Source organism: Bufo bufo, chromosome 2 (assembly GCF_905171765.1).
Source record: "Bufo bufo chromosome 2, aBufBuf1.1, whole genome shotgun sequence".
NCBI lineage: Eukaryota > Metazoa > Chordata > Amphibia > Anura > Bufonidae > Bufo > Bufo bufo.
This window is the reverse complement of record NC_053390.1, coordinates 391,649,320-391,673,817: the sequence shown is the minus strand read 5'-3', so window position 1 is coordinate 391,673,817 and position 24,498 is coordinate 391,649,320. Positions and strand designations below refer to the sequence as shown.

General features: G+C 43.0%; 1 protein-coding gene across 1 annotated transcript in view; it reads left to right on the top strand.

Moving 5' to 3' along the window:
- The window catches only part of FOCAD (focadhesin), a 246,965-nt gene that overhangs the window by 201,509 nt on the left and 20,958 nt on the right, over positions 1–24,498 (top strand). Inside the window, exons 27-35 of the mRNA XM_040417224.1 lie at positions 1,638–1,876; positions 3,977–4,066; positions 11,848–11,995; positions 12,640–12,759; positions 15,202–15,324; positions 15,399–15,476; positions 16,950–17,021; positions 21,454–21,556; positions 22,377–22,457. Of these exons, the coding sequence (XP_040273158.1) occupies positions 1,638–1,876; positions 3,977–4,066; positions 11,848–11,995; positions 12,640–12,759; positions 15,202–15,324; positions 15,399–15,476; positions 16,950–17,021; positions 21,454–21,556; positions 22,377–22,457 (1,054 nt within the window). The remainder of the gene's footprint in view (positions 1–1,637; positions 1,877–3,976; positions 4,067–11,847; positions 11,996–12,639; positions 12,760–15,201; positions 15,325–15,398; positions 15,477–16,949; positions 17,022–21,453; positions 21,557–22,376; positions 22,458–24,498) is intronic.

Below are 24,498 nucleotides of genomic sequence, written 5' to 3'. Positions count from 1 at the left end.
CTGTCTTTCCTGCCATGCACTGCCTGCCATCCTTAAGGTGGCATACCTAATGCATCCTCTTTAGCTGCTCAGTCGTGCACATTGATTTTATATTATATTGCCATTAATATCATTTATTCATGCAGTTTCAGCATTTGCACATCTTAGTTCCCAGTCGCTCAGATTCTTTCTGCTTGTTCAGTGTCTGCTGAGGTCCACCGGTTATTTGCTGATTTTACTGACTTTTCTCGTTGACGTCTAACCGATTCCATTGTTCCTTCTCCGTTATACCCGGTCTGTCATATTGTATTCTGTGTAGCTGAAAACTCTCCGGCACCTCCAATGAACTACATCTTCATTCATGTCTCCTCTATAGACCATCTTATATAGATTTAGGTGTGTTTAGAAACAGTTGACATGTGGTTTATTTAATCACAATTCTGTGTACTGCAGCAGAAGTCATAGCACTGTTTAAGCCGAGCCTGCTGACCCATCAATATAATAGTAAAACTAATGTCACACAGGCAGATTCTTTTTCTTTTTGCATACTTCAGTAGTTAATCAGTGCAAAAACTTCCAGCAGCCTGCAGTTCCCCCTTCTCTGCCTGCACGCACCTCCTATTTCCTCATAAAAGCTCCACTGAATACAGCTACGCAAATTGCGAATGGACACCCGCCGCGGCTACCAGCGACACTAAGGGTACTTTCACACTTGCGGCAGAGGATTCCGGCAGGCAGACGATGCCTGCCGGATCCGTCAAAACGCATGCAAACTGATTCCGTTTGTCAGACGGATCAGGATCCTGATCCGTCTGACAAATGCATTGAAATGCCGGATCCGTCTCTCCGGTGTCATCCGGAAAAACGTATCCGGCATTTATTTTTTTCCCATTTTTTGCGGTCTGAGCATGCACAGACTGCAATTCCGGATCCGTTTTGACGGAACAATCGGGGCCGGATCTGGCATTAATGCATTTCAATGGGGAAAAAATGCTATTCCGGAAGGCAAGTGTTTCCAAATTTTGGACGGAGATAAAACCGCAGCATACTGCGTTATAATCTCCGTCCTAAAAAGACTGAACTGAAGACACCCTGATGCATGCTGAACGGATTGCTCTCCATTCAGAATGCATGGGGATAAAACTGATCAGTTCTTTTCCAGTATTGAGCCCTTAGGACAGAACTCAATGCCGGAAAAGAAAAACGCTAGTGTGAAAGTACCCGAAGGCCAAAAAGGCATATATCACTGGCAGTAACGCCTCTGGGGATTTTTTTTTTTTCCATGGAAACTGGGCAAACATTTTGACCTGGCGCTTGGGGTACAGTCAGGCAGTAAAAATACATGTCAGAAAAATCTGAATGGGTGTTTGCCGTGGAACCCGCTATTGAAATCCAAAGCTGTCCCTCATTCTATGGGGCTAGCCCATGTGCCTGTATGGTTTATACACAGAAATTGCACCAAGAAGATGCATTAACCTATAGTATGGATTTCCTGTTGAAAGCCGTGGGAGGGGGTTTCCGCTCTGAAATCTGCGTGGCAGAGTGAACATACCCTTTGACATGCAAGTTCTGACTGCACCTTAGTAGAAGAATGATGTATGTACTGCTATCAGCTGGTATATGTGATGTGCATTATAGGTCATTTCTTTATATTCCAGAAATCCTACTCCGGTGAGAACACTGCCAGTGTCATTGCCCGCTCTTGTGCAGCCACAGGCCTGTCTCTGTTGGTCCCAGTACTCGTTATGTCATTTAAAGAAAAAGTTGAGGAAATTCTAAACCTTCTCACAGCAAGGTTACCTGGGCGGCCAGCCGCAGATGATTCTCAGGCTCTACAAGTTCATATTGGACTGGCTCTTGGGATGTTCATCTCCCATCTGTGTGAGGAGAAAATCAGGTACCCCATGTGCATAGGAATTTCCACCTGCTACAGACACAGATTTTTAGGGATTTGGGGTATGGGAGGATAATGAGTGAGTTGGGAACTTATGTGGATGAACTCTTTGGTTTCAGGTTCATCTTGGGATTCATCCTCTAAGGTTTTTTCTACCTAACTACATGTGTTAAATGTGGATCTGCCTGGGACCTGGCTGCAGATTTCCATACAGTGGATTTCTCCCTCGGCACTGTAAGACCACACGTTGCAGAATACGTGCAGAAACCGCAGCGTATTTACAGTGAGAGTACAATAATCTCATGTACACTTTGCAGATTTTGAAATTGACCTGCCATGCTGTTTTCAAGTTAAATAGCATGTCAATTATGTGCGTGGTTTTATCTGCAGATTTCACACTTTTCAATGGAAGGGTGAGATCAGCGGCAAAACTGCATCGAATCTGCACCAAAAAACGCTGTTGGACATTGTGGATATGCTGCAGAAACGCACCGAAATTTGTGCGGATCTTATGTGCATTCACTCATGTGCTGATCGCTTAAAGGGGTTCTGCAGTTTGTTTAAACTGATGATCTATCCTCTGGATAGATCATCAGCATCTGATCTGCGGGGGTCCGAAACCCGGGACCCCCGCCGATCAGCTGTTTGAGAAGGCAGCAGCACTCTAGGAGTGCCGCGGCCTTCTCACTGTTTACCGCAGGCCCAGTGACGCCACGACTAGTATCAACTGGCCTGGGCGGGGCTAAGCTCTGTTCACTTGAATGGAGCTTAGCCGCGCCTAGGCCAGTTGATACCAGTGATGGTCAGTTCGCAGTGTTCGCCAGCGAGCACATGCGGGCTGCCATCTTGACTCAGCAGTCCGGCGATGCACAGGTAAGCCCTTACCTGTGTCGGGAGCCGGTCTGAAATCAAATGCGGTCACCGGGAGCAGGCAGTTCCGAGAACAGCCGCCCGGGGCCTTCATCGGGCTGTTCTCGGAACTGCCTGCTCCCGGTGACCGCATTTGATTTCAGACCGGCTCCCGGCACAGGTAAGGGCTTACCTGTGCATCCCCGGACGGGTGAGTCAAGATGGCAGCCCGCATGTGTTCGCTGGTGAACACTGCGAACTGACCATCACTGGTTGATACTAGTCGTGACGTCACTGGGCCTGCGGTAAACAGTGAGAAGGCCGCGCCGCTGCTGGAGTGCTGCTGCCTTCTCAAACAGCAGATCGGCAGGGGTCCCGGGGGTCGGACCCCCGCCGATCAGATGCTGATGATCAGTTAAACAAACTGCAGAACCCCTTTAAGGGTACCTCCACACAGATTTACTTCTTCATTTGTAAAGGGTGAAATCGCAGCTAAAACTGCAAACATAATTCACATACTCTGGATTTGGAAATCCGCACAGCAGGTCAATTTCCGTGCAGAAAAAAGTGTACATGAGATTTGTGGAAATCTGCAGCCAAAATTGACTTAAAATTCCCAGCGAGGTGTATTTCCACTGCAGTTTTTTCCGCAGTGTGTACATGAGACTTTAGTAAATCTCATCAGCTTGGTGATCATGTAATGCTTTGTGGATTTTCCACCCTCAGCTCCGCTTAGAAAATCCACAATGTATCCACGTGTGAACACTTAAATTAGGCCTATCATTGGTCAATTTAGTAAGGTCCTTTCGTGTAGATTATGTTGTATGGTGAGATATGATTACTTGCAGTTTCAGGTCCAAAGCCGGAGCAGAAATACTGATATGTCCTCTTATAATTTCTCTTATCTGGATTAAATACTTGCAGTTATCTCTTTATATGCTGGGACACTATTGTATTTGGTGGTTTGTGTCCAGATAAAACAGCCATGGCGGCTCAGCACCGGACAGAAAATAAGAAGTGGAAATGTCTTCAACTGGGTTTAACAACACAGGCTTTGGGCTGTATCATATCTCCGCATACAAGCTAGATATTACAAAACATTCAAACCTCTTGATGGTAGGGGACTTCTGTCAGGTCTCCTGACTGTTTCATGGATTCTAATCTATGCTTCATGCCTCCACCAGATTCTATGTATCAGTGGAACCAAATTGGTATCTGGTTGTTCATATTATTGTTCTATGTCTTTCTGTGCAGTGATACTTCTGGGCAGCAAATGAATTTGCTAGTAATGAAATCACTGGATGCACTGGAGAGCTGCTGCTTTGACCCCAGCCTGGAGTACAAGTAAGTAACAATGCATAGTTACTGCCATGTATTGTAAATGTGTGCCCCTTTCTCTATGTGTATGAATCTAGACCATACTTGCCAACCCATGGCACGTCGGACCTAAGAGTTGTGTGTCAGTCAAAGTGCTCTGCTGCTTCTATGTCTTTTTTCTGGTGTAGAAAAGTAGCAAATTTTGTCAGAAGCCATATTTTGTGACTTTTCCTACACTTCATGTAAAATGTAACAATACATATGCCACAAAACTGGTGTAAATAACACCTGAAATACACAGTCTCACAAAACTGAGTACACCCCTCACATTTTTGTAAATATTTTATTCTATCTTTCCATGGGACGACACTGAAGATATGACACTGTGATACAATGTAAAGTAGTCAGTGTACAGCTTGTATAACAGCTTGTATAGTATTTGGTGTGCCCTCAAAATAACTCTACACACAGCCATTAATATATAAACCACTGGAAACAAAAGAGAGTACACCCCGAAAATGACAGAATTGTGCCTCAATCTGAAATGGATTCATAGGTTTGAGACTCAAACCAATACATTCATTAAGGATGCTTTAAGGTATATACACACTATGCATATTATGCACTAGGGATCGACCGATTATCGTTTTACCGAAATTATCGGCCGATATTCAGGATTTTGAAGGTTATCGGTATCTGCATCTATTTTGCCGATATACCGATAACGTATGGGGAACAAGGATCGCGCTGCTGACAGCGCTCTCCGTGTTCCCTCAGCAGCACAGGGGAGAAGGAAGCAGTGTCTCCCTCCCCCTGTGCTGCTGCTGCCGCTGCCACCAATGAGGAGGGAGGACAAGAGGAGGGGAGCGGCTGTGGCCACTGCGCCACCAATGAAGTTAACTCTCTCATTAATTCATATACAGGAGGCGGGAGCTGGCTGCTGAATCACATAGCCGGCTCCCGACCTCTATGAGCGGTAGCTGCGATCCGCGGCAGTTAATCCCTTAGGTGCAGCTACAGCTCATAGAGGTCGGGAGCCGGCTATGTGATTCTGCAGCCAGCTCCCGCCTCCTGTATATGAATTAATGAGTCATCTTCATTGGTGGCGCACCCCCCAAACCCCAGTATTAATCATTGGTGGCGCAGTGCGCCACCCCCCAAACCCCAGTATTAATCATTGGTGGCGCAGTGCGCCCCCCCCAACCCCAGTATTAATCATTGGTGGTGCAGTGCTCCCCCCCCAAACCCCAGTATTAATCGTTGGTGGTGCAGTGCGCCCTCCCCCCCAACCCCAGTATTAATCCGTGTAATGCTGGGCCTCCGATCGGTTACCATGGCAGCCAGGACGCTATTGAAGCTCTGGCTGCCATAGTCAGCTCCCTGCTGCTGTGTGCACAAAGCACAGGGCAGCAGGGACAGTGTGAGGTCCTATTCACCCTCATAGAGATCTATCAGGGTGAATAGGACAAGGGTTCTAGTCCCTAAGGGGGCTAATAGTAAAAATAAACATACCAAAATATTAATTATAAATGAAAAAGAAAGATTTACACAAAAAAAAAAACTACACGTTAACAATAAACATATTCATTTTCAGCAGATTTGTGTAGGAACTTTTTTTTATTTTTTTCAAAAATGAAAATTCACTGAATATCGGTATAAATTATCGGCTATCGGCCTGAAAGGTATCAGCCCTAAAAAATCTATATCTGTCAATCCCTATTATGCACGTTTTTTTCTGTGCTGCGTTTTGGGCAGCTTGATACAGTCCCAGCTAAGTAGATGGGATTTTCAAAATTTCATGTGCAGGGTGTGTAGAATTTGTGTGGATTTTCAATGTAGATTCTACCCTCTGCAATGCCTACTGTCAGGGATGAGTGTTTGTGTAAATTCTCAGTCTTGATAATTGATCGGTGTAAAAGGTGCCAGCAATCACCTGATGAACAAGTGCTTGCTCATTCATCAGTTGATCTTGTCGTTCTGCCGGCATCTGAAATCATAGTTTCTGTGCAGCAAATTGTGTAAACTGTGTAAACAGATCAGGAACAATGATTTTCTATGGGGACAAGAGATTGCTCTAGCGATCGCTTGTCCCCATACAGTGAAGGTGATTGCTGCATGTAAATGCAGCCCACATCTTCTCTAATGATCAGGCAATTATCGAAAACATTTAGTTTGTTCCTGATAATTGCCTGATATATTGGTCTGTTAAAAGGACTTTAACTCCTTCCTGACCGGCGCCGTACATGTACTGGTATGACACTCTGATCAAGAGGGTGCAGGAGCTGCACTCCCCGACCAGCAGTAGGGGCCAGGCAGTCACTGATGGCCAAGCCCCTGCCGTTTAGACCGTAATCTGTGTTTTCACCCTCTGTATGGTCTTCATGTTCAGTGTTGACTGTGGCATGTACAGGGCTTACGGAGGGAGGGGGCTCCTTTCCCATCCCCATCATGTCCTTGTGCTGCAGTGACGGGGACCTGATGCCTGGGCTGCCTTCCACAGGCATCGGGGCTTGCCTTCTACGGCAGCCTGTGAGACATTGACATGTATTGTAATGCAGTGTAGGGGGGATCAGACCCCCAAAAGTTTAAGTCCCACAGTGGGACAAAAAAAAGTGTAAAAAAAAAAAAAAAAAAAAAAAAAAAGAGTTTTACATAATAATAATTAAAAAAAAAGTTTCAAGTAAAAAAAGTCAGATAAAATTGTAAAAAATAGGAAAAAAAAGAAAAATATTAGGTATCGCCTCATCTCTATTGACCAGCTCTATAATAATATCTCATGATCCACCCTGTCAGGTGGACGCCGTAAAATAAATCTAAATAAAAACAGTGCCAAAACAGGCATTTTTTTTGTCACCTTGCCTCACAAAAAATGTAATACCAAGCAATCAAAAAGTTGTATGTACCAATCAAATTGGCATCTGATCTCGAACAAAATCGTTTGCTATCGCTACATCCCTCAAAAGACAGTCGTTCAAAAAGTTTTTTTTAAATGGCTAACAGAAGATGGCAACACAAAAATATTTTTCTTTTCAATAATGCTTTTATTGTGTAAAGATAAAAAAAAAACATATTAGGTATTGCCGCATCCGTAACAACCTGCTCTATAAAAATATCAAATGATATAACCCCTCAGGTGAATGCTGTATAAAAATAAAAACTGTGCTAAACAGCCATTATTGTTCACCTTGCCTCACAAAAAGTGTAATACCAAGCAATCAAAAAGTCATATGTACCTCAAAATAGTGAAAATCAAAAATGCCTTTACTGTGTAAAGCTTAACAAAATGTTTTAAAAAATAGACATATTAGGTATTGCCACATCCGTAACAACCTGCTCTATAAAAATATCACATGATATACCACCTCAGGTGGATGCTGTAAGAAAATAAAAACTGTGCCAAAAAGAGTTTCTAAATTCCATAAAACACCTATGGGGTCAAATTGTTCAGTACATCTCTTATAAATTCCTTGAGGGGGTGTCGTTTCCAAAACGGGGTCACTTTTTGAGGGTTGGGGTTTCCACTGTAGATGTACCTCAGGGTCTCTTCAAATACTAAATGGCACCCAAAAATCATTCTAGCAAAATCTGCTCATTTCCTTCTTACTACCATGAGCCCCTACAGCAGTTTACCACCACATATGGGGTATTTCAGTAAATAGTAGAATCAGAGTAATACATATTGAGGTTTATTTTGCTGTTAACCCTTGCTGTGTTGCAACAAAAAAATTATTAACATAAAACATTTCACCTCTATTTTCCATTAATTCTTATGGAACACCTCAAGAGTTCACAAAGTTTTTAACATCAGTTTTGAATAATTTGAGGGGTGTAGTTTCTAAAATGGGTCATGTATGAGTGGTTTCCATTATGTAAGCCCCTCAAAAACACTATCATTGAATTGGTCCTTAAAAGGAAATTTTTATGAAAATTTGAAAAATTGCTTCTAAAATTCTAAGCCTTCTAACGTCTTAAAAAAAATAAAATGACATTTACAAAATGATTCCAACATAAAGTAAACATATGTGAAATGTTGATTGATAACTATTTTATGAGGTATCACTATCTGTCTTAAATGTAGAGAAATTCAAATTTAGAAAATTGTACATTTTTCCAAATTTTTGGTAAATTCTGGATTTTTATTTTTTTATAAATAAAGGTGAAATATATCGACTCAGATTTACCACTGTCATGGAGTATAATGTGTCAAAAGAAAAGAGGCTCAGAATGGCTTGGATAAGTAAAAGTGTTCCAAAGTTATGATCACATAAAGTGAGAGATTTGCAAAAAATGACCTGTGCAGGAAGGTAAAAACAGGCCTGGGCTAGAAGGGGTTAAGGCCTATACTTTAACTGTAATTGCCAGGCTACAAAAGTTACAACATGAAACAATGTAGGTCCTAGGTGCAGCCATCATGTAAGTAACAGTAAATGGCGAGCACTACTTGCAACCGCTAGAGCGCCCCTATAAAAGCACCGAACGAGTAGGTTCAAAGTCTTCAATAAATGTTATTTATTTATATACTAAAGACAAAGTCATGATGTTGATCATCTTTGAAGATTTCATATAGCCTTTTATTTGGGGCAGTCACAGGTCCTCTGATACATTATACCACAATAATGAAGCAGAACATACTCGTGTGCTGGTGATTTATCTGTAACTTCTCTCTCATGGTAAATATAGCTCTTGCTACTTGTGTGTCATGAATGTTTCTGCTCTAATGCATGCACAGTCTCATTTGGCACAATGAATATAGCAATTTAAGCAAATTGTCTCATATGGGTGTGCAGGTGACTGTGGTTGCTTGTGTTTTTTTTTGCTTTGTTGCTTGTTGTTTAGCTTTGTTATACTGCCATCTTCTGGTTCCTTTCTGAATTGGCTTCCATAAAGCAAAGCCTTTGTTCACTGAAAACGTGCTCAGTGTTATAAAGCTCATTATGGCTGGTGGAAGGTTCACTAGTTCTCCTTGGCCTTTGATATAGACATGGAGACTGTAGGGCGGATACTATATTGTAATGCTCTGTTAGCGTCTCGTTCTTTCCTTACATTGGGTCTGAGAATGCTCTTTATGTATATACCAGAGGTAAAGCCTCACTGTATGCAATTGTATGCACTGAGGTATAGGACCTTGACATATACTTTAATATACTGTACAGTTGCATATGTCACCCATTGAATTGCTTTATAAGCGATAGCTTATATTGCATGGTACGTGTTTCTTGCATTAGCCATCTGTATAGAAGCGCAGCAAGATTGTAGGAATAAAAAAATGTAAATAAAGTATTCAAGCACATACCACCCAACGTATGCCAGGACACTCTTTTGACATACCTTAGCCCTATTATACTCTTCAGACATAATTGGCTTGTATATCGGAAATATAACAGGCTATGATCACATCTCACTTTTTCCCCTACATCTAAGGGTGCCTTCACACGCAGAAAGGTCTGCGCCTGAAGATTATTTCTATTCATCTGAATAGAGTTTGCAGAAATCCATGTGCTTCCTGCCAAAACAACCCTATTAAGATGAATGAAACTGATTTTCAGTCACAGACATTTCTGCAGCAAAACTGCTGCATGTAAAGGTGCCCTTAGAAATGGAAGACATTGAATGTGTTTTATGTTCATTTTGGGGCATTCGTTAATACCATGATGAGGCTTCAGTTTGTGGCACGATCAGACGATCACTTGGGGATTGACAGGTATGCAGGTGTTAACTACATTATACTGCATTCACACCTGCTTGAGGCCAGTTTCACAAGAGTGTGTTCACCTCCGGAAACACACTCCTTCCGTGTGACGACTATGTTTCCCGGACCAAACACTGCTCATCAGACATGAAATTGCTGCATCATAATGATGCACGATGCTGTAAGCTCCTGCTCAACCACAGGTGTAGTCCACTGTACTCAAATAAAGCAGAGCTTACAGTAGAGTACACCCGCAGTCAGGCAGGAACTCACAGCATCCTAAATCATGAGAGTTCATGTCAGAGAAGCAGTGTTCGATCCAAAAATCACAGCCATCAACAATGTACTCAAATAAAGTCCACTATATCAATTTATCAGGAGTAGACGACAATGCGAGATTAACATTTAACTATTGGAATAACTGTCGCTAAAATATAACTTTTATTCTGATAATTAAAATGTGGGTCATTCAACTAAAGTGCTTAAATAAATAAACTATGAACCGTCCTGGATCACACTAGCACTAGGTACGAGCGTATGAGCTGCTGCCCTAGGTACACCTACTCATAAAGGCTGGCTACAATGTAGTTTTGCTTCCTGTCGTTAGGGTATTAGCCTCTGCATCACTCTAGGTATCTTAGCCTATTCTGCTCGACGTGTTTCTTAGTTGCTGTATTGTGCAACTCAGTCATCAGGAGCACAGAGTGGTATTAAGAATCCAACAAAACAAACAAACACATATCGCTGCATGCTCTCATGTATAGCGTGCAGACACGTAGCCTGCGGCACTCTGACGGCTGTCCCAGCCTTTATGAGTAGGTTTACCAAGGGCAGCAGCTCAGGGTTCAGTGATGGTGTCCAACCCTGTCAATGTGTTGTGTGTTGGAGTACTACGTGTGGGGGTTTAGTCGAGCGTTTACCGCCATATATACACCCCGCTGATCTCCAGACACACAGTCTGCTCCCTGTGTGTGTACACAGTCCTAGGATCCGGTTTGAGTAGATGATACAACGCTCATACCTAGTGCTAGTGTGATCCAGGACGGTCATAGTTTATTTATTTAAGCACTTTAGTTGAATGACCCACCTTTTAATTATCAGAATAAAAGTTATATTTTAGCGACAGTTATTCTAATAGTTAAACAAGAAATAAAGTCATCAATAATGAACTCAAAGCAGAGCTTACAGTAGAGTACACCCGCAGTCAGGTAGGAACTCACAGCATCATAAACCATGAGAGTTCATGTCAGAAAAGCAGTGTTCAGTCCAAGAAATAGTCATCAATAATGTACTCCAATAAAGCAGAGCTTACAGTAGAGTACACCCGCAGTCAGGTAGGAACTCACAGCATCATAAACCATGAGAGTTCATGTCAGAGAAGCAGTGTTTGGTCCAGGAAATACAGTCACCACACGGAGCGTGTTTCCCGGACTGAATATGCTTGTGTGAAACAGGCGTGCCTTCCTCTTATATGATCCACTCCCTATTTTGGTAAGAAACGTATAGAGATGAATTTATTAAGACTGGCATAGAGGTTTAATACATATCCCCCATGGTCTTCATCCTAACCATTATTTTGGAGGTGTATGCAAAGAGAATATGACTATACAGGCGACCATTGGATAACACATAAATTAGTGAGAGCATGAAAGCTCAGTGACTAGAGGCCCTATTACATGGGCAGATTATTTTTAAGATGATTGTATGAACTCTCGTTAGCGATATTCTGGCAGTATAATAGTGCCGCTGATTACCCGATGAATGAGCAAACGCTCGTTCATTGGGTAATCGGGAGCTTTTAACTTGTTAAAAAAAAAAAAATCCTGGTTTGCTGGCAGCAGATCGTGCCGCCAAACAATGAGACCATATAGGGGCGAGCGATGCATTAGAGATCTCTCGTCCCTATACTGAGGAGGAGATCACTGCATGTAATAGCAGCGGTCTCCTCCTCTAATGAGCAGGCAATTGCCGGGAGGGACCGCTTCCCTCCCTACAATCGTCTTCTCTATCTGCCCGTGTAATAAGGCCCTTAGAATAGGACACAGGTTTTGGTAACGATGAAACTCAGACAACAGTGATTGCAATCAGAATGTTTTAACCTTTTAATTCCCTGGCACAGCATTGGCTGCATTCTAGGCGTGGGCTTGGTCCTTTCTTTCATGTGTCAGAACAGTCAGACGGACAGCCGGGTCCATGTCTCAGCTACTCTTCGTAAACTGGTTGAGTGTCTGGATAACAGCAGTGACCAAAGCCGAGCTGTGCAAGAGGTGAGATGTTGTTCATGACTCCTCGCTTTACATTTCTCATTTCTTTTTTATACATTTTAAATCGGTCTTTCCTTATCATTGTTTCCCGGGCCCTGTAATACTGATGGTATTGTGGAGGGTTATCATTGTGATTGAGCTGTTGTGCTCCGTGCCTTTATTACTAGTTAAAGGGTAGCGCCACTGCAAATAGCATTTCCCACCATGTATCCCAAGGTCTCACATTGGTTTTAATGCGAATCTGATCGCTAGAGAAGCCAATCACTGGGGCGGCTAAATTTTAAGAAGGGTATTATCTTTTAGTGTTTGATCATCTGAATATTCAGAATGCCATTAATACCTAGAAACATTTGGTCATTTGTAATACAAATACTATGTTATGGACAGAGAAGGGGAAGGATTTTCCAGCATAGCATATATACCATTGGACACCATGCTTGTAGATGTAAGGTTTGTGACTCTTTTTACTGCTTGTCGGTTTTACAGAACAGTTGAAGAGCACACTTGCATGTAGCATCAGCGAGTAAACTACAAAAAAGTATAGAGCACAATATTTTTGGGAATTGTAGGAAGGGGACATACAATGAAATCTGTGACCTGTTCTATGAGGGCTTTTACTTACAGAGCATTAATACTCCATTTTACAGGTCTTGTCATATGCCGTTGCTGGTGTTTCTGTGTCTGCGTTCAGTGCAGGCATTTTAGGTGCTGAGGAGGCAGAACTACATATGAATAAACTAAAGACTTTGACTGAGCAAAATCAGCAGGTAAGGAAAAGTAAATGCATTCTGAACTTGGCGAAACCCAGACTGCTGTAAAAAGAAGATTTGTATGGATATTTTGCCCCCTATTTGCCCTTTTGAGGACTTGGCTGCATATTTTTTCTTTTGTGGGAATTTCACTCAGGGCTCACTACATCACATGATGTGCCTGCCTGCTGTGCTTTCTCACCCCTGCCCCCACCCCATCAGCCTGGATTGTTGTTATCGGCTTGTTGTTACCTTCCATTTCTGGCCCCATAGGCTTTTCTTTATCTCCAACAGAGTGGCTTTTAACCCCACCAGTTTTTTATTTTATTTTTTTGTTATTCCATTATTCCACACGTACACAGAGAATGCTATCAATCACTGATAACACCTTCCCTATGTACAACGATTAGTGACTGACAGCTATCTATGTATACACACTTAGACAGAGAATGCTATCAATCACTGATAACACCTTCCCTATGTACAACGATCAGTGACTGACAGCTATCTATGTATACACACTTAGACAGAGAATGCTATCAATCACTGATAACGCCTTCCCTATGTACAACGATCAGTGACTGACAGCTATCTATGTATACACACGTACACAGAGAATGCTATCAATCACTGATAACACCTTCCCTATGTACAACGATTAGTGACTGACAGCTATCTATGAATACACACTTAGACAGAGAATGCTATCAATCACTGATAACACCTTCCCTATGTACAACGATCAGTGACTGACAGCTATCTATGTATACACACTTAGACAGAGAATGCTATCAATCACTGATAACACCTTCCCTATGTACAACGATCAGTGACTGACAGCTATCTATGTATACACACTTACACAGAGAATGCTATCAATCACTGATAACACCTTCCCTATGTACAACGATCAGTGACTGACAGCTATCTATGTATACACACTTACACAGAGAATGCTATCAATCACTGATAAAACCTCCCCATGTACTGTATATCTACCAGTGACTGACAGCTATCTATGTATACACACTTACACAGAGAATGCTATCAATCACTTATGACACCTCCCTGTGTTCAGCTATCAGTGACTGACAGCTATCTATGTTTATGCACTTACGCAGAGAATACTGTCAATCACTAATAACACCTCCCTGTGTATAACTATCAGTGACTGAAAGCTATCTATGTATACACACGTACACAGAGAATGCTATCGATCACTGATAACACCTCCCTGTGTACAACTATCAGTGACTGACATCTCTCTCTGTATACGCACACATAGAATTCCATCAATCACTGATGAGCATATGAAAAAGGTACTGTGGCCAGTTTGAATGGTATAACCAATGTGGCAGGTTCCCCTTAAATGGCAAAGTAAAGATTTCATAGCTGCTTCCTTTTGCCAGTTCCTTTAGTTATGCATGTAAGCAAACTATTATTAGTAGAACATGTCTCTATAAAAATCTAATGTGGGTACATGGGCTTAGGCTAGTTTCACACTAGTGATTGACAGCTCCAGCAGGCTGTTTTGGCAGTCTGGATCCTGCATTGCTGGAAGCTGCCTGTGCGCAGCAGTTTTAGTCCGGCCAATTCTGGGCATATTATACTTAATAGGGCCGACGGGCCTTCAGGTAGCTTCTGGCAATACTGGAGCCAGACAGCTCCGGCAGGCTGCTCCCTGCTGGAACAGCCTGCCAGAGCTGTCAAACCCTAGTGTGAAGCTAGCCTTAGGGCTCATGCACACGAACGTGTGTGCCCTTTGCCCATGCTGTGGACCGCAAATTGCAGTCTGCAATGCACGGGCACCGTTGTTGCTGTTTGCGGATGTGTACCCATTGAATGCGTTCCCAATCCGCAAGAGGCGGTCCGCACAACAAAAAATAGAACACGTTCTATTTTTTTGCAGTGTGGAGGCACGGACCAAAATCTAACAGAATCGCTTAGTAGTGCTTCTGTGGGCATTCGATCCATGCCTCCGCTCCGCACCGCTCCATATCTTGCGGATTGGGAACCCATTCAAGTAAATGCGTCCACATGTTGCTCAGTGTTGGGGCAGCAGGTTAAAATGCGCATAAATGTTCAGTATTTTTTTTTTTTTCCACTTTTATTAAATAGCCCCATTTAAGATAAATTATGGATATAGCAGTTCTAATTTTGAGTGTGATATTACGTCACAAAAGCCATTAAGAACATTTTCCTGCCATTGTTTATTTAACTTGTTACGAGCCAAGATAAGGATTGCTATATCTGTATACTTTACTCTTTAGTTCGCTGCCAGTGTAATGTGCCAGGTTGGAAAATGTGTCCAGTGGCTGGCTCCCTGACACCTTTTTCTGCCCTCCTCCCTGTGGTTGACAGATCTCTCCCTTTCTAAGTGTAGGTAGAGATTTGTCAGAAACAAAAGTTATCTGATATTGAGCCATTTTGTATTTCATTATCATCTTTCATATACTACAGACAGCAGGTTTAGCTTTGGCACTGGGAAGTATTGTTCACGGCTTGTCCGTGTGTGGCCATGGGAAAGCTGAGGACTTGAACAATCGCTTGCTGCCTGCCTGGATAAAAATCCTGCTTGCAGAGGTAAGTAGTACTATATTTTACAATCTCCAGTAGTATTCAGGAAAGAATTGGTGAAATAGTGATATATTTTTCAGGGTTGTCCTACAATGCAACGCTTAGCTGCACTCCATGGACTTGTGGCCTTGGTCGGATCTGAATCAGGAGTCATTCAAGTAAGTGTTAGTGTTTATAGTGGTAAGACAGTAATTGTATTTTTTAAAAATTTTGTCTTACATGGATCAATTATACTCCATTAGTTTTTAGATTAAAGCCACTGTCCCATCTTGGCCTTTCATGGGCAAGATGGGAATAACTCTCGGCGTGTCAGAGTTACATATACGCCGGAACGGTGGCGCTCTGCTCTTTTTGTAACTCCAGCCACCCTTGACCAACACTTACTGTGGGTTCTTCTTATTTAAAAAAAAAAACTTTAAGTGTAACCCTCACTACTATTGCTGTTAGATAAGCATCTAGACCCTTTTTTAAATGATAACCTAATATCTGCCATCACTACCTCTTGGGGTAGTTCATACCGTAATTTACCTACTCTAGCTATAAATTGCTGTACCATCATTAAGCCAGTACTCTCTGCTCTGCACTGACAGGGGGTAATCACCCCAAAACAGCTGTCTGCAGATGAGATGTTGACTTATTTAAAGTGGACCTTTCACCGATCCTGACATTGTGAACTAAGTATCATGACATATACAGCGGCGCCCAGGGATCTCACTGCACTTACTATTATCCCTGGGCGCCGCTCCGTTCTCCCGTTATGTCCTCTGGTATGTTCGGGGACTTGGTTATAGTAGGCGGAGACTTAGGGGACTTGGTAATAGTAGGAAGAGTCTGCCCTTGTTCTGCTAGGCGTCTCCTTCTCCCAGGCTGTAGCGCTGGCCAGTCGCAGCGCAGAGCTCACAGCCTGGGAGTTTTTTTTCTCCCAGGCTGTGAGCTCTGCGATGCGATTGGCCAGCGCTACAGCCTAGGAGAAGGAGACGCCTAGCAGAACAAGGGCAGTCTCCTCCTACTATATAACCAAGTCCCCGAACATACCGGAGGACATAACGGGAGAACGGAGCTGCGCCCAGGGATAATAAGTGCAGTGAGATCCCTGGGCGCCGCTGTATATGTCATGATACTTGGTTCACAATGTCAGGATCGGTGAAAGGTCCTCTTTAATATCCGAGTCATGTCTCAAGGCCTATTTAAAGGGTGGAACATTGACTTATAGGATCGCTGCCTTACATCTGGTGACATTAGAGGCAGAGCTTGTTAAGATCTCATTTGCATCCCTTTCTTCCCAGAATTCCAGAGGAGCATGTATGGCCTATAAATCTCCTCATGCCAATTAAGGCGCTCTCTCCAAGGAGAGATAGTACCCCCAAATCATGTTTTCTTTTAATGTGATTTTCACCAGTGCCATGAGTTACCCGCAAAAGAACCTTCATTGGGTTGTGGGTGGGTAATTTGGATTAGTGAAACATGAAAAACTTTGATGCCTAAGTTTACCATATTCATTGCATCCTATATATGCCATTTGCTATTAAAACTAGTATGATATAGAAAATATGACACAATTCCAAATAGCGTAATGAGAAAACTGTAACTGTCTTCTGTTTCTTAATTGCTTATGAAATCTCCTATTGCAGCTAAAATCTGAAGCTATTCAGTCATCTCTCTACCAAAGCAAACTTAATGAAGTAATAAAAACAATTACTCAGGTATGGAAAAGTTTTTGACAAAACTGGGGAAAGGGACATATAAGGCTTAGTTCCCATCTATGTTGCTTTTTCTGTTTTCTGTTCTGCAAAAGCCAAAACCGACTGCATCCATCACATGACAGCCACTAATGGTACCTGACGGACCCATTGACTTATAATAACGGTCTGTTGGACTCCATTTGGTGTCTTTCATTTTAGAGAAAAATTAATGCTGCATGCTGTGCTTTTCTTCTGGCAAATGTGATGGAATCTGCAACAGAAGGTCTGAACAGAACCTATGACAGATGTGAAAAGAGCCGGTATTGGGGGATCCTATGCTGATAAAGTAGTAGAAATGGTTATGGTAGAATTTTTCTATGATCCCTAAGCAATGGATCTAACTATGTTTTTTGTAATGCTCCAAATCTTAAGATTCAGTCTAGGAACAAAAGAATGAGAAGACATGACTCATGGTGGTATTTGAGTCTTCCTCTTCGGACCCCAAATGGCAGAAGATTCCTTTTATTAGCAAAAATCTGGGTGCTACACTTACAACCTAAAAATACTAATGAGCCAATGGGATTTTGCCACATAGATCTGGTTGTCTTCACAAGATACTATCTGGACACAATTAAGGATATTCTAGCTTGGGAAAACCAAAGCATAGGAATTCCTTTGTCTAGATCAGTGTTTCCCAACCAGTGTGCCTCCAGCTGTTGCAAAACTACAACTCCCAGCATGCCCGGACAGCCTTTGGCTGTGTGGGCATGCTGGGAGTTGTAGTTTTGCAACAGCTGGAGGCACACTGGTTGGGAAACACTGGTCTAGATCATGGTTGCACGACCTTTTTTGGTCTAGGGGCTGCAAAAAAAAAAATGTTAATTAGCGCTTGTTTGCATCAGGCTAATGCAAAGTGACTGGGGAGGAATGATCACAGTCATTCCTCCCTCATTCACTTCTATCGATTATCGGTAGCACATTCTTGATTACACTGTGAGATGTGCTGACGATAATTATACATCTTTCATCCTGATAAAATATGCAATTCAGCCGACAAACGAGCGATTCCTTGTTTATCAGCTGATCAGCGGCACGATTACAGTGGCCACATATCAGGAATGAGCGTTCCTACGAACACTTGTTCCCAGTAATTGTCCTGAATATCGTGCCATGTAACAGGGGCTTAGAGATTTCCTGGTAAAAAATCATTTTTAACACGCTCCTGCAGCACGGGCCTGAAACAGAAAATTCATACTCTCCTGCTCCCCGCCACTCCCGCTGTCTCCATCTTCTGGTTCCAGCGCTGTTTACATACGGCTGGCTATGGGCATAGTCACTTGTACCTCTCCAGCCAATGACTGGCTTCAGTGGAGATGTGGCCACAATCAGCGTGTCACCGCTAAACCAGGGGGATGGAGACAGCGGGAGCAGCATGGAACAGGAAAGTAGGAATCTTCTGTGTCAGGGGCTATGCTGCAGGAACTGGTTATTCCATTTTAACTAGGAAACTCCTTTAAAGGGGTTGCCCGGGTTCAGAGCTGAACCCGGACATATCCCATTTTCACCCAGGAAGCCCCCCTGACTTGAGCATCGGAGCAGTTCATGTTCCGATGCTCTCCTTTGCCCTGCGCTAAATTGCGCAGGGCAAAGGCATTTTCTGGAGTTCCGTTCCATAGGGCTGCCAGGCGGTGCTGGTGACGTCGCCGGGCTCACTGCTGGGCGGGCTTTAGAGCTGCCCTAGCCTGTAAAACAGCTAGGGCAGCGCTAAAGCCCACCCATCAGAGCCGGTGACCGGTTTTTGTAAATAAAAGAGCCCTTGCCCTGCGCGATCCAGCGCAGGGCAAAGGAGAGCATCAGAGCATGAAATGCTCCGATGCTAACATCAGGGAGGCTTCCTGGATGAAATTATGGGTGATGTTTCCTTCCTGCCTCCTATTAACAAATGAGCGCTTTACTTCACTGCAGAGGACGGCGCTCACTGGTTCTTACCGCCTCTTGCAACCCAGATATACTGTAGGTACCCTGCAATAACCAGTAAGCACTTTTCTTCACTGCAGAGGACGGCTCTCACTGGTTCTTACCGCCTCCTGCACCCTCAGATATACTGTAGGTGCCCTGCAATAACCAGTAAGCACTTTCCTTCACTGCAGAGGACGGCGCTCACTGGTTCTTACCACCTCCTGCACCCCCAGATATACTGTAGGTGCCCTGCAATAACCAGTAAGCACTTTCCTTCACTGAAGAGGACGGCGCTCACTGGTTCTTACCGCCTCCTGAACCCCCAGATATACTGTAGGTGCCCTGCAATAACCAGTAAGCACTTTCCTTCACTGCAGAGGACGGCGCTCACTGGTTCTTACCACCTCCTGCACCCCCAGATATACTGTAGGTGCCCTGCAATAACCAGTAAGCACTTTCCTTCACTGCAGAGGACAGCGCTCACTGGTTCTTACCGCCTCCTGAACCCCCAGATATACTGTAGGTGCCCTGCAATAACCAGTAAGCACTTTACTTCACTGCAGAGGACGGCGCTCACTGGTTCTTACCACCTCCTGCACCCCCAGATATACTGTAGGTGCCCTGCAATAACCAGTAAGCACTTTCCTTCACTGCAGAGGACGGCTCACTGGTTCTTACCGCCTCCTGCACCCCCAGATATACTGTAGGTGCCCTGCAATAACCAGTAAGCACTTTCCTTCACTGCAGAGGACAGCGCTCACTGGTTCTTACCACCTCCTGCACCCCCAGATATACTGTAGGTGCCCTGCAATAACCAGTAAGCACTTTCCTTCACTGCAGAGGATGGCGCTCACTGGTTCTTACCGCCTCCTGCACCCTCAGATATAATGTAGGTGCCCTGCAATAACCAGTAAGCACTTTCCATCACTGCAGAGGACGGCGCTCACTGGTTCTTACCGCCTCCTGCACCCACAGATATACTGTAGGTGCCCTGCAATAACCAGTAAGCACTTCACTTCACTGCAGAGGACGGCGCTCACTGGTTCTTACCACCTCCTGCACCCCCAGATATACTGTAGGTGCCCTGCAATAACCAGTGAGCATTTTCCCTGAAGGCTCACGCACACGGCCATTGTTTTAGTCCACATCTGAGCCGCATTTTTTTTATGTGGCTTGGATGTGGACCCATTCACTTCAACTGGGCCACAAAAGTTAATTACATAACACAGGGCCTTTTAATATATTTTTTTTTGTTTTATTAGGGGGAAGCTGTACAATTGTTTTTTAAAAAGTCATTTTTATTCAAACTATAACTCATTGTTTAAATATGCAAATTATTATAATTAGTTCCCTATATGTGTTGGATCGTTTTATTATACAAAATGTATAGTTTCACATGAATGAGGTGATAATTGTAATGGATTTGGTTGGTGTTGGCATTTTTTTATTTTATGTATTTTACTATTTATTTATTTTTATATATATATTTCTGCTACAAAAAGATCTTTGGGGGACAATGACTTTAATTTTGCACATTTTCCTTTTTTTTCCTTTTATTTGTATTTTATTTATTTTGTATTTTTTATCATCACTTTATTATTTATTTTTAAAATATATTTTTGCAGCACTGTATGTCCCCCAAGAGGTCTTTAAAAGACCTCAGGGGACCCTGGCTTGTTTTTGTTTATTTTGCACTTTTTTTTTCTTTTTATTTGTATCTTTTTTTTTATGGGTTTTCAATTTTTTTTCCTTTTTAATAAATATATATTTGCCACATAATTTGTCCCCAAAAGGTCCATAAAAGACCTTGGGGGGACACAGACTTTTTTTTTCACTATTTCCACTGTAACTGGAGCATCCAAAGGACCCCCAGTTACAGGGAAAACCAGCCTTCTGAGGGGGGCTTTGTACAGGGCAGAGCTGGTGAGGCTCTGCGCTCCTCTGCCCCTGACACCCGGCGATTACATGATTGCCAGGTCTAAACTGCACAGCGCACCGCTCACCTGTGTGAGGAGAAGGCAGAAGCTCTTATACACTGCTTCTGCCTTCTCCTCGGGTCTCCTGCTGTCTCTGACAGCCGGGGACCTGTCCTGCTCCTGCTACAGTGCAGGAGCTGTAACCCTGCAATTGTGCGGCTCTGGGCAAAAACACAGCTGATCGTACGATCAGCTGTGTTTCTGCACAGCAGGACGGGGGCCGCAAACCATGGCTCTGGGGGCTGAATGCGGGCCGCAGGTTCTGCTCCCCTGGTCTAGATACATGACCTCCCCTCTGTTGCCATCTAGCTTTTATACCAAATATTGCAACCTAGGTATATCCAAGACTTAATTATGTTTACCGTAATTAATCCTACTACATCAAAAGAGTCAAATTTGGGACCCACAGAATAACTTGTTCAAGGCCGATTTCGATGTCAACTGTGTACTGTTTTAAGTCATCAATAGATTAAAAAATAGAAATAATTTCATTTGAAAACCTATTTTTGTTCTTGCAGATTGTTAGCTTTTCTGGAGTTCTTGGCTTACAGACTAATGCAGCTTGGATCCTCGGATATCTTCACTTGTCTAGTCTGTCTTCATCTCAGAGCAGAACTTCTGGTGAGTATACTAGTGGTTTTGTCAAATAATTGAAATATGGAAAACTCCACAGCATTCCTAAATGCTTTCAATTTAAAATTGTTGCTGCATTTATCAGTCATTTGCACGGATCCTAACTGTGGTCTTAAAGGGGTTGTCCCATTAAAAATATTCTACAGTTTTCAAACCAGCTCCTGGATCTGAATACTTTTGTAAACGCATGTAATTAAAAATTTAGCATAACCAGTGAGTTATTCTATAAAACCTTCCATTTGCTGTTTTTCTTATTTCTTTGTCCGGCTCACTGGGATGGCTGCACATGCTCAGTTTCATCCTTCAGCTGTCTCCTGAGCTGTTATTGGGAAAGCATGAGCTGTGATTGGGAGATCATGGACACACCCCCTTATCTGCAGCAGAAAAGACACTCCCCCTGAGCTGTCATCTTGATATAAATGTAGCAGAGCAAGGAATGGGGAGATCTCTGGATCCATGAGAGGTACAGGGCTGGTTCTAACTTTGTTAGAAAGAGACTGCCACGTACTATATGATATCTGATTTTCATATTTTACATTAGTCATGGGAGAACCCCCTTAATGTCTTTGCTTAGTATATGTGTGTGCTTATTAATTGGCCCCATTGTAATGTGTAAAAATGTGTGTCTGTGAGGATACGATAGTGTGTAAGTATTTGTAGGCATTGTCACAACGGTGTATGTGTATTTATATTGTTTGCTGTGATGTGATTGCATCAGAGTCTTCAACACCGCTGTGCACTGAGCCTAAATTGCACTAATGCATCAACACATGCATATTCCCTAATTAATGAAATGCTCTGACTTCAGTTCCCCCAGATTTCAGCTATCTGCCTGAAAGAAGTTTAATACGTGCTCTCGTGGATTTCCTAGTTTCAGCCGGAAAGAAAGGTATTATTTATGTTGCTTGTAGCCTTACATTGAGTTCAGCGGAAGGTTTAGTCCAGTTATCATAAAGTAAAAGACATTTCTCCTTGACTGTCAATCTAACGGACCTGGATCAATATACTGATGATATCAGTAATCCTTTTACATTGTGTTACCATCGGTCAACAGGATGAACCCTATTTAACCAGGCATAGTGCCTGGTTAAATACATACATTTGTCATGGTGATCTATAGCAGCATTTTGGCAGAGTGCTTCAGTGTACCGAAAGGGGGGCGAGCCCTAGCCTGTGTTGTACATTCAGTCATCAGCACATGCACCATAATCATCTGTTCAGTGGGGAGAATGGGCAGAGATTAATAGCGGAGGGGCTAGGGCCCATGCCTTTTGGTGCATAGGAACCCTCATTTGCATAAACAATAAAAGTACTTATTTTTCATAATGTCACGACAGATCAGCATAACAAAAGTGATGATCTTTCGTGACATTAATCAGCAGTCCCAGCCCTACCAGACATTAGGTCCTGCTGACATATGCTTGTTACGTATATTTATATCTATCAACACTTTCTGCCATTATCGATTCCTTTTGGAACATGTGCCATAGTAAATATGACTGACTCATATTTTGAGAATAAACTTCTTGTGTGCTCTGCAGTGTCTGGAGTTGGCAGGAAAAAACTGCATATGTTACTGGACTTACCAAGATATCATGATTTAACAGAAAGAGATACGTCATCCGTAAAATCATTTGAGAGACAAATATTTAAATCATGGGGTCTGTTCAGACTGCCAACGCTTTTACTGTATGTAAATATGGATTTCAAATACAGATGGGCGAATCAACTGGTTCATCAAACAGAGTTCTTGAGCAGTGAACTGTCCCCCTGCTCCTTGATTGACAGGGCTGGACACGTCACCCGGCACTGACAACCCTGTGCCGCTGCTCCAAGGAGTGGCACTAGTGTAGAGGCTCTGCTGCTGCTACCCGGAGCAGCAATTGTGCATGTGCCACTACTCGGAGCAGCAACTGTGCATGTGCCACTACTCGGAGCAGCAACTGTGCATGTGCCACTACTCGGAGCAGCGGCACAGGTGCAGGATTATCAGGGCCAGCCCCTCACTGCTCTAGAACTCTGGTGAATGAATCGATGCTCTCCTCTCTAATTTCATACGTATTGGGGAAGAGTCAATAAAAGTATCATATGATGCCTAAATCTGCAAATAATGTTCCATATTGCTTAAAGGGTGTCCTACAAAAAGTATTACTATGCAATGAATACAGCATTTTTAAATGAAGCGTTTCCTTTTTTTTAAAATGTTTTCTTATGTACATTCTATTTTTCTGCTATCTTGTCTTGTTTTTGTGGTCCACAATCTCCTGCAGTCATTGGTGGAGTAATATGCTCAGTATCTTCCCTGATCCCTTACCCTCTTCCCAATGCTGTAGTCTTGATCTTATAGTGAAGTGGCCCAGACAACTTTAATTCATTCCTCCCTACTTTTAAATTCATAGGTATGTAGTTCTATCTCTCTCTAGACCAGGCATCCACAAACTGCGGCCCTCCAGCTGTTGTAAAACTACAACTCCCACAATGCCCTGCTGTAGGCTGATACCTGTAGGCTGTTCGGGAATGCTGGGAGTTGTAGTTTTGCAACAGCTGGAGGGCCGCAGTTTGAATACTCCTGCTCTAGACAATAGAAAAGGACATTTGGAGAGGGTAATACATTACCATCTGCATCTCTGGGTCTATATGTGAGGAATTATTTTGTATGCAGGGAAGGAGGCATTAACAGTAGCCGATTTCTGTGCATCCTGTGAGATGCAGGTGCTTGATGAGCTGCTGCCCACCCACAGAAAGCTTTGCAAGTCCTTCAAATAAGTGAATGGGATAACCGATTTAACATGTTAGGCATACTATATTTTTCCAAACTCTGCCGTTTTTTGTACAAGATATTGGTATAAAACACATACTGCATGTCTTTAAATGGTCATTGTTGTTTCACACAACATTGCATAAATAGTGCAGGTGAAAATAAGAAACAT